This window comes from Tursiops truncatus, chromosome 2 (assembly GCF_011762595.2).
Source record: "Tursiops truncatus isolate mTurTru1 chromosome 2, mTurTru1.mat.Y, whole genome shotgun sequence".
NCBI lineage: Eukaryota > Metazoa > Chordata > Mammalia > Artiodactyla > Delphinidae > Tursiops > Tursiops truncatus.
Genome location: NC_047035.1, coordinates 2,245,730 through 2,255,774, shown reverse-complemented (window position 1 = coordinate 2,255,774; position 10,045 = coordinate 2,245,730). Strand labels below are relative to the sequence as shown.

The window sequence follows — 10,045 nt, the reverse complement described above, 5'->3', positions numbered from 1 at the left end:
GCAAGAGCGTCTTGGAAATGTGCTCCTCTAGCTGGGCAGTTGCACGCCAGGCTCAAAGCCAGGGTTTTGCTACGAAGGCAGAAGGGGAGAGTGCACAGAGATTTATCGGCAGCAGGAGGGAATGGAAGGAGTACTCTTAACTTTTCTGGGTGTTAAGCTTAATTATTTAGGTTGAGCCTTAGATTTGGGCAAGACCCCAACTCTGGGAAAGGTGTGAAAGTTAGAACTTCTGAAACCAAGCAGAACATCTTCACAGATTTGGGGAGAAAGGTAGAGAGAGTCCAGATGCTGGGAATGGATCCCTGCAGAAAGCCTCTAGCCAGACTTGGGAACTGGGATTTTTGTCATCCAGTTAACACGTGAAAAGCCTCAACCCTCAGCAGGGTCAAAAAGCCTTGCTTCTCCAAGCTGAAATTCTGTCCCCTGTTCATTGGAAACCTCACAGGCAGCAAGATGACTTCTTGCCAATGAAAAGATCGTTTTCTTTGTTACCTGTGAAGTGAGTACATGCGTGCCCCCAAGGGTGCTTTATGGGGCTTTGGTGTAGAGGCACCACGCAGCTCCAAGTAGAAATGCGGGATGAAGGACCTTCCAGGCAACTGCCACCAGTTCAGCTACCGATAAGAGCAGCAGGTCCTGCACACTGGAGGTCTAAGATGTTCTGAAAAGTCAGAGCAGTGAAAAGAGCCCAGGACTTGGAACTGGGTGGGCTCACTGGTGCTGACGCCTGAGCCAGTTCAGTTTCCACCCCAGGGGTGGGGAGAGGCTCACCCAGAGCAAATGGGGGTGGTGGCGGTGAAGCCCTGCAGCCCTCAGTGGTCTCCCACCAACTGGGACACATTCGAGTGTTTTTTTTTAAACCACTCAAAAAAAGAATTTGTTTCAGCTATTTATATAAGTAATATGTGTTCGCTGTAGGAAATTTGGAAAATAAAGTATAAAGAAGGAAATCACCTGTTACCCCACCACCCACAGCTGACTGCTGCTGTTCAGGATTTTTCCATACGTGTTCTGTGTGGGATCCCAAGAGTACAAGCTGTTTTATAACCTGCTTTTACACTTCTGCTTTTTCTAATCATGTCACCGTCTCACTGAGCTCTCCACGTTGCTGTCGAGGTCCGCGCGGCGCCACGTCGAGGGAGGGAGGTGGCCTGGTTTTTTAACAACCCTTTATTGTTGGAGGCCTGACCAGCTGTTCCCTGTTCTAAGTGACTGCATCTCTTCGTTATCTCTGTAGGGCAATGGTTCTCGAAGCAGCTGAGGGCCAATTTGCCCCCCCCCCCCCTCCCGGGGACATTTGGCAATGCCTAGAGACATTTTCTTTCCATTGTGGCAGTCGGGGTGGGTGATACTGCTGTCATCTAGAGGTTGGAGGCTGGTGATAGTGCTGAGCACCCGGCAGTACCCAGGGACCGCCCCCCATCCTCCCGCCAGCCGGCTGGGCCCTGGCTGCGACACAGGTGTGATGCTCTCACTGGTGCTGATCGGAGCAAATAGTGTGTATCGTCATGTGGTGGGGCATTTCTTAGACCTTCCGTGTTTGACCGTGGTTTCAGGAAAATTAAAACCACCCTGTTTAGAGGTCTCTTGAATCCAGAGGAAAGGGGGAGAGGTTGTAGGGATTGTGGCTGAAGGGTCCATGGACTGCTGAGCAGAGGTGCCCTTGCTGAGTGTATAGTCAGCTCTGTCTTGTCCTAAAAAAGAATTAATGCAGCTTACAGCTTACAAGCGTGCATTCAGGACAGCCAGGTAAAATAAATGAGAAAGTGAGAAGTAAAAGTGAGGCAAAGGGAAAACGGTGGAGAGGAAAACGAGCGGCCTAGGGAAGCAGCAGTGGGTTTGAGATGGCGTAGCTCTGAGCCTGTGGAAGACGCTTCCCCCCAGGGTCCCAGGGAGCTGTGCCCGCCCTGCTCGATCGACCAGGTTTCCGAGAGCCCAGGTGCTGTGTGTGCCCCACCCCAGCTGCAGGCGAGGGCAAGAGGGCGAGGCTTAGGCCTCTCAGAGGGAGTTGGCTTCCCTGCGCCAAGCCCTGAGGGGCCTGCGCAGGTGGTGAAAGGGAAGTGCTGGAACGTTCTCTTTATCAGGAAGTGACATGCCTGCCTGACCAGGGACCTCAGGTACCCGTGCACATGGGAGGGTGGCTTCGGGACAGTCATTCCTGAGCCTGCGCCCCCGGGCTCAGTCCAGGCGGTGGTGAGGGGGCCTGAGCAAGCAGGAGGTCCTTCAGCTGGAGGGAGCACGGGCAAGGGCCCCGGGGTGGGCGCAGGCAGACAGGCCAGGAACCCTGCTGACCCCTCGGATGGTAGCGACACAGCCGGACTGGGCAGCCCCTGGACCAGCTGGGGGAGGCCTCCCACTGTTCCCGCTCTCTCCTGAGCTGCCCTCAGCCTCCCCTCTCTGCAGGGCGACGCCTTCACAGGAGGGGCACACCTCCTGTGCCCGTCACAGCCCTTTTTACCCTGCGTCTCCAGACTCTACGAAGCACTGTATGGCCTGGCCCAGCCCACACTGGCGGGAGGGGGACAGTGGCTGGAGGAGGAAGCCGAGAAAAGGGGCCCCCTGCCTGGTGTGTGCCCCTGACCTGGAACTTCATGGCAACAGGGCCAGCCCAGAACTGGCCTCTGGCCCCCAGGCCAGTCAGGGGCCCCAAGAGTGGGTGCAGAGACCCCTTCTCTGCCAGTCTTCTGCACCTGGGGGCCTGCCCCCTCTTATGCCCAGCCTATCCAGGTGTTCACTCACCCAACCTCTGGGCCCATGCCCCCTTCCCTGGCAAAGGCTCCTGAGAGCCCTCCCCAGCCTGGACACTGCCTGGATGGGCCCCTCAGACCAAGCCTGGCCACCGAGGCAGATGCCAGGGCGCACCTCCTCCTCCACTGCCGCCCCACCAACCTGCTTGTCCTGGGCCTCGGGGTCCGGGTTGACAAGCTGCCCCTGGGACGTGAGCGCCCCCAATCCTTAGTGGGCAAGACTGCCCAGTCCAGGGCGTGGAGGCCATGCCTGGCTTCTCCCAGGTGCAGGATAACCTCAGGAGGACTGTGTGGCTGATGCATGGGGAGCTGGGCATCGCAGACCCCGATGGGGTTGAGGAAAGGAAGGACAGAGGCGGCCCTGGCCAGCAGGGGGCAGCACAGACTGTCCGCAGAGCTGAGGAGCTGGCGAAGGAGGACGGGCCCAGGACCCCGGCTGGCTCACCCGTCCCACCTAGGGTGCCCACCCATGGTGGGGACCCCCGAGTGAGACCAGATGGGGACAGCAGCAGCCAGGAGGTGGCTGGAAAACAGACCAGAAAGCCATGTCCCAAACAGCCCCAACCTCCCTCCTGCTTGGGGACCCTCTGGTGGGGGCCTGCCATGGGGGGCCCAGGGACTGGGGCACCTGAGGGTTCTGGAGAGGAGGCTGCAGGGAGGAGGGGGACTGACGGGGCCCTGGGGCTTCCTGGAAGGGGCTGGAGGGCTAGGCTAGGAGCAGGCGAGGGGACAGTCCAGCCTAATGGGAGGCTGGGAGGGAAGGAAGGGGAGGAGAGACATTATTTAGGAGCTGGAGTAGGTGTTGGGGTGGGCGAGGGAGCAGCTGCCTGCAAGAAGAAGAGGAAGAGGGTTTGGGGGGAAAAGGTATCAAGTTTCTGGGCTCCTGCCCTCCCCCCAGCGTCCACAGCTCCCCCAGGCTACAGGATGGGGCTCAGCAAAGTGCCAGACTCCACGCCCCAGGGCCCAAAATCCTTTGGATGCTCAGGCTGGGGCTCTGCCGCCCTGGAGCTCCTCCCCCTTCTTGTCCCTCCCCCACCAGCCCACCCCAGGCCTGCAGGGAAGCCAAGTAGACAGGATGGCGGAGGGGCTCAGGGAACAGGACTAGGTGGGTACAGCAGGGTGCCTGCCTCCTGATTACTTACTGTCCCAGCTTACAGTGAAGCACAAAGGGCAGACCCAAGACTCAGGCCTCAGAGCCTGGCTGCTGAGCCCTGGGCTGCCCCTGGAAAGGGGAGGCACCACTCAGACTTGGGGCAGGCCAAAACCCTAGTTTATTTCAGCATCAGCCATCACAGAAGTTAACTCTACCAAGGGCGACGGAAGTCTCTACAGCAAGGCTAAGGGCTCAGCCGCCAAACGGCGAGCCTCAGGGGTGCATGGTGGGCACTGCCCGGACAATAAGTTAGGAAGCAGCAGGGCTGGAGATGGCGGCAGATGCAGGCCAGGGCTTCACTTCTGGGCAGGCACAAGGTCATCGATGGCCTTGCCCTGCTCCAGCCGCTGCTCCATCTCAATGAGCAGCTTCACGCCGTCCACCACCATCTGCACCAGCTCCACCTCCGAGAAGCCCAAGCGGTCTGCGTTGGAGACGTCAAAGATCCCGCCCACGGCAGCCGTGTCCACACCGCCTGGGGAGACAGCCAGGTCAGCAGGCCTGGGTGGGGGAGGGTGGGCTGCTCCGGCAGAGAGGGGTGCCTGCAGGCGCCCCACCCCACTCACCTGTGCCTCGCTTCTGAAGCCGCAGCCGCTTGAGCACCTCCGGGAACTTCTCGTGCTTGCCCAGGTGGGGCAACTTGATGTGCACCCCTGCCCGCAGCCCTGTGCCCAGGTTAGACGGGCAGGTGAGGATGTAGCCCAGGTGAGGGTTCCACATGAATTCGTAGTTCTTAGACTTGAAGAGCGTTTCAATCTGGAGGTGGAGGTGTGAGAGCGGAGGCCTGGCTGAGACATGCCCCAGGGGACCAGCTGAGACCCGGGAGCCCCCCGGCAGGACCCTGAGGCAACTGAGACCTGGACTCCCCAGGAGGTTAATGGGGCACCTACATCTCTGCCTGAACCGGGGGGGCCTGGCCCTGCCCCCTCCCTGGCACCCAGCCCCCACTGTGCCAGCCCAGGTGGCGGGGGCCAGGCCTGACCTGGGTGAGGCCATTGCAGAAGCGGGTGAACACCTCCTTCATCTTGCCTCCCTTCTGCATGGAGATGACCCGCAGGTGGTCCTCCTCATTGATCCACACCAGGAAGGTCTTATTGTCATTGTGCCTGGGGGAGGGGCACAGTCAAGCCTCCTCCCTGGACTGTGGTCTCAGGGCACATCCAGAAAAAAAACTCTAGGGGGTCCCCAGAGCAGAGGCACTTCCCAGGTCCCTGGGGTGCTCATCCCAGCTGTACCCAGGAGTGGGGGCCGCTGCCCGGACTCCAGCCCCGTCAACAGCCTGGGGGCACGGATGGAGGCCAGGACAGCTCAGAGAGGGGACAGAAAGAGAGGCCTGAGCTGCTTCCCCAGCTTGCCCATCAGGTACTGTGTGGTCCCCACCAAGGGGATAAGGGGCAGAGGCAGCCAGCACAGCCCCCCTACAGGGGGATGCGCTGTAGCTGGGCGCGGAAGCCCCAGGATACACGCACAGTGTGAACAGGAGCTTGTAAGCCCTCCTCCCCCACCGCCCACTCGAGGAAGCGTCTGCGTCACCCAGCACCTGACTGACTCCCCGCGGGGAAGCGGGTGGGAAAGGAGAGAAAACAAGAAGCTCCAGCTCCCCAGAGGGGGGTGGAGGAGGAAAGCCAACACGCCTGCTCCCCCCACCTCTAAGATCCTGAGAGGCTGAGGCCTCTACTAGCCGGGGTTCTTCACTTACCTTCGAGGTGAGGTCACCTGCAAGGAGGCCTGGGTGGCACCAAACCCATCCCAGGAGCGCGGCCCCTCCCTCTTCCTCCTCGGCCTCGCCAGGGAGAGGACGAAGTGGGGGAGTGGGGACCCGCGGGAGGGGGGTTGGGGAGTACGCACCAGATGCCGCGGGCATCCGGCCAGTCGCGGGCCATGCCTGAGGCCAGCAGCAGGGGCGACACAGGCTTATCGAAAAGGAAGTGGTCGTCGATGAGCTGCTGCTGTTCCGCTTCGGTCATGCTTTTGAGCGCATAGTACCTCCCCGCCAGGTCACCGTCCAGGCTCGACAGGGCTGCGGAGGGGCGCGCTCAGGAGGACGAACGGGTGGGCTCCTGTCCCACACCGCCACCACCCCTAGCGACACGGATCCGCCCCACCTCCCCATGCCCGCTCGGCTTGGCTGGAGTCCAGTCCTCCCGGTCTGGGCGGCGGGCCGAGCCGGTGACCCGGCCCAAGCCGACCCTCGCCGGGCCCCAGGACGCTGTAAGCGCGGGGCTGGGCCTCGGTCCCTCCGGGAAACCGGAGCCAGAGCGCAGATAAGAGCGCGGCGTCGGCAGCGGCTCGGGTGACTAGTAAACAAGCCGGCAGGGGCCGGGACCGGGACCGGGACCGTGGCCCGGCCGGCCCGACCCTTACCTTCGATGGCAAGCTTCTCGATGGCGCGGCGCTCCCCGCGGCTGCAGTGCGGGGGGAGGCAGAAGCCGCGGATGCTGCGGCCCGTGCGCACCCGCGAGCTCAGCACGTAGTTGGGGTCCAGGTCGTCGCCGCCCTGGGGGCCAAGCAGAGGTGAGCTCCGGGAGACCCCTCCCCAGGCCGACCCGCCGCCCCGGGCCGCCGGGCACCTGCAGGTTGTCGGGGTTGAGGTCGGTCTTGTGCTCGTCTGTGGGCTTATAGCCGCCGTGCCGATCCTCAATGATGGGGTCAAAGAGCTCCTTGAACACGTCGTACGACTCCTCGTCGCCAGCCACGCAGCCCACGGTCATAATATAGGGGTGGCCTGTGGGGGGGCCGCGGAGTGGGGACAGTGACGTCACTGCCAGGCCTCAGCGAGCCGCCGAGGACCCCGCGGCTGTGCGCGGGAAGAGGGCGCCCGGACTTTGGCCCGAGGGGGACTGGCATGGGGGGGGGGCTCTGGGCCCTAGCCGCGGGTTGTCCCGCGGATACGGCGCTGGCACCCTGACCCCGGGACTGGTGTGCGCGTACCTGGGTTGTCCACGCCAGTCTGGATGACGTCGTCCAGCGTGAAGCCGCTCGGCGTGCTCTTAGCGCGCAGCTCGGCGTACAGCTCGGGGGTCAGTACCTTGGCCATGTGATTGTTGTGGCCACTGAGGTCGGGGTACTCGTCCTCGGCCGGGAAGCGCAGCTTCAGCGTGTTGTGGCTGTTGGAGAAGGGCATGGCGGCGGCGGGCTGCGGGGAGACGCGGGGGTCAGCGGGCACCCGAGGCTCCGGGCCTCCTGGGGACCTGCTAACCACCCAGGGACCCGGGCACCGGTCGCCCGGGGCGCGGCCAAGGTCAGCGGGGTCGGCACTGCGCGCAGGGGGCTACCACATCGCCCAGGACCCCCGGCCTGGCGCCCGCTCCAGGCGGCGGGCCCCTGCGTGCCGGGAGCGCGCGACGCCGCGGCCCCCGAGCCCCCTCCATGCGCAGCGCCCCTGCCCCGGTGCCCCACGACCCACCCCCACACCCCCGCCCTCGGGCCCACTCACTGAGCAGCCGGGCGGGGGCGGGGGTTCTCGGTCGGTCGGCAGCTCAGGGCGCGGCGCAGGCGAACAGCGGCCGCTCCGCGCTCCCGCGGCTCTTAAGGGGCGCGACGCGGGCCTCCCATTGGCCGCTATTTATAGCCCATTCATTCCATTGGGCCGCGCTACGGGATTGTGACGTCGCTTTGTCCGCCGCCCGCAGCCCCCCAGAGCCCCCCGCCCCAGGCAGCCCACCCCGACTATCCCCTCGCCGGAACCCCGCGCAGCCCGCCTACCCTACCCCACGCCCGCCCAGGATCCCGAAGCCGGAACCTCAGGCCCTTGGACATTCTGGATCCCCACCCCCCCCCCCCGCCTGCCTCCTAGCGGGAAACCGAGGCAGGAGGGCCACCAGGCACTTGAGGACGCTCGGGCTTGTCTGCACCATGGCTCCTGCCCTCCCTCGTCTTGCCAGTCCCCGCGGTGGTCGCGGCGAGGGGCCAGGCGAGGGCGTCCAGGGCTTCCACAGCAGGTACTGCCAAACCCCCGCCGCCCCTCCTTCTCCTGCCCCGTCCGAGCTGGCCCCGAGCCGCCGACCTTCTCCAAGGTGCCCGCAGGCATCTCCCGGGCGGTCTTGGTGCAGAGCGAAGGCGCTCCGGAGGCGCAGCCTGGCTGCGGCCCAGCCCGGCGGCACCCTTGGTGCCTTGACCTTGGGCAAGTCTCCGGGCTTTTGGGCGTCTGAGCCAGAGACCCCCGGGCCCAGCCCCTCCTGGTTGATGCGGAAATACTCTGGCTCTGCTGGGGAGTGCACAGTCTCAGAGTCCCCAGACCCCAGGCCTGTGCCCTCTCTGCAGGGGACAGGTTCACCTCCCCACCCCACCCCCAAAGGCAGTCCTCAGAGACTTTTGGCAAAGACTGGAGGAAATGCTAACAAACAATAAGCACATGTGAGATTTAAAAAAAAAGAAAAAAAAAGACTAAAAATCAGAATCACGTAAGTTAAAATAACGACTATGCCTTCCACTAGCCCCAGCACAACCAGACTGGCAAAAAAAGAAGATTGATACCAGCCAGTGTTGGCTGTGGGTTGGAATGTGGGGAGACAGGCATGCACACGCTGCCTGCAACTGTGAATTGCTACATCTTTTTAGGAAAGTAATTTGGCAGTATCTATTAAAATTTAAAATGTTCATCCTCCATGACCCAGCAATCACACTTCTAGGAGTCAAGCCTATAGAGCCTCATTCTCTCTATAAGAGAGAATGGACTCTCTTCTAGGAGTCCAGTCTCATTTCTCTTTGCAGATAGACCAAGAGATGTGTAGTAGGAGAAACAAACACAAACAAACCCGGATATAACTCGATGCCCATCACTGGGGACTGGCCGGGGGTAGGGAAGGCATCTCCCTAGTGTGGAATATTATACAGCTATTAAAAAGCGTGAATTGGAGCTTGTGTGGTTGATGTCCATCATACTTTGCTTTGTGAATGAAGCAAGGAAGGGGGAAGAGCCTTATCTATGTGTATATTTAACAAAATCCCTCCAGGACTGCACAGTGTGCTCTGTGGGCAGCAAGGTGAACACTGCTGCTGCTGCGGGAAGACTGGCTGTGAGCAAGCAGCTAAGTGAACAAAATATCATCCAGAGATGGGAGGAGATGGGTCCTGCAGAGGCTGGGGCAGAGCGGGCATTCCAGCATATCTGGTGCCTCTGAGGAATGGGCACTGGAGCAAAGGGCGAGCAGGTCCCTTTGCCTCTGCCTCTGTGCTCTGTCCCCCGACGTTACTGCAGAGAGACTCCTGCCTCTTCTCTTGCTCACCTTGGCGTGTTTTGACCTGCTCGCAGTCAGCATTTTTTAGACCCATGAAACAAGCCAAGGCAAAAAGGCAAATGGGTCTGGACTGGCCAGACAGCAGGTGTCCCTTAAGCCTGAAATTCCTGCGTTCTGTGCCCCCTGCAGCCCCTTCCCCTAATTTTAGAAATATCTGCAGCTGCCTTTCCCAAGTCTCCACCCCAAAGGCCTGATGGGCTCACGTTTCTGTTTCTAGAAACAGAGCTGCTGCTCCTGGAGGCCTATTTGGCTTTCAGACCCCAGCGGGTGGAGGGGTGGTACTCAGGGCTTCCTCTTTGTAGCCTCTGCAGCTTCCCAGAAGGCCCCCCTACCCTACCCTCAGGCCACCAAGGGCCTGACCAACTTGGGAGAATGGGGGCAGGAAAGGACCCCTGCTCCCCTTTCTCTCCACAAGCAAGGTCCACACTGGAGAGGTGAAGTCCAGAGGCTTGGGGTCTTGCTCAGGGTCAGGCCCTAGGGATGCTCCTGCCTGGGGCTCCAGCAATCCTCAGCCTTTGGAGATGAGTGTTTTGTCCTCATCTTTGCAGATGAGCAAAGGGAAGATCAGAAGGTGCGTGATGGGGGACCGGGTTGGAGGTCTGGCAGTCCCTCAGCAGTCCTGGAGTGATGGGCCCTGTGCTAACCTGAACTGGGGCCCACCCTGAGGACCCCCGGCTGGCCAAACCTGGGCTGGACTCAGTCTGATGGTGCACATGGTCAGCAGCTGTGATGGGGGAAGTGGGGAGAGGCCTTTGAGGCCTTTAGACCCAAAAGTCAGGGTGAGGCCCCCCACCAGGCAGGAGCCGCTTGGGAGCCTGGGTGGTCTCAAGCAGGGGAGCAGGAAGGGGGCCTCCACCTCAGCAGGAAGAACACTGCCCCCAGCTACACTTGGCCTCGTCTGTGGA

General features: G+C 61.6%; 1 protein-coding gene across 1 annotated transcript; it reads right to left on the bottom strand.

Annotated features, from left to right (window-relative positions):
* Positions 1-3,995: 3,995 nt before the first annotated feature.
* CKB (creatine kinase B) lies at positions 3,996-7,465 on the bottom strand. Its single transcript, XM_033850566.2, has 8 exons — positions 7,337-7,465; positions 6,832-7,036; positions 6,471-6,625; positions 6,265-6,397; positions 5,749-5,920; positions 4,883-5,006; positions 4,467-4,656; positions 3,996-4,375 (listed from the first exon to the last, which is right to left on the bottom strand). Exons 2-8 carry the CDS (start codon positions 7,022-7,024, stop codon positions 4,197-4,199), a joined length of 1,146 nt encoding a protein of 381 aa, XP_033706457.1. The 5' UTR covers positions 7,025-7,036; positions 7,337-7,465; the 3' UTR covers positions 3,996-4,196.
* Positions 7,466-10,045: the final 2,580 nt, after the last annotated feature.

Excerpts from the sequence above, each read along its gene's own strand:
- CKB (XM_033850566.2), bottom strand. The coding sequence starts at position 7,024 with ATGCCCTTCTCCAACAGCCACAACACGCTGAAGCTGCGCTTCCCGGCC. Across the intron at positions 6,626-6,831 it reads GACTGGCGTGGACAACCCAG|GCCACCCCTATATTATGACC; the intron begins GTACGCGCACAC and ends GCCCCCCCACAG. Across the intron at positions 5,007-5,748 it reads CCGGATGCCCGCGGCATCTG|GCACAATGACAATAAGACCT; the intron begins GTGCGTACTCCC and ends CCCCTCCCCCAG.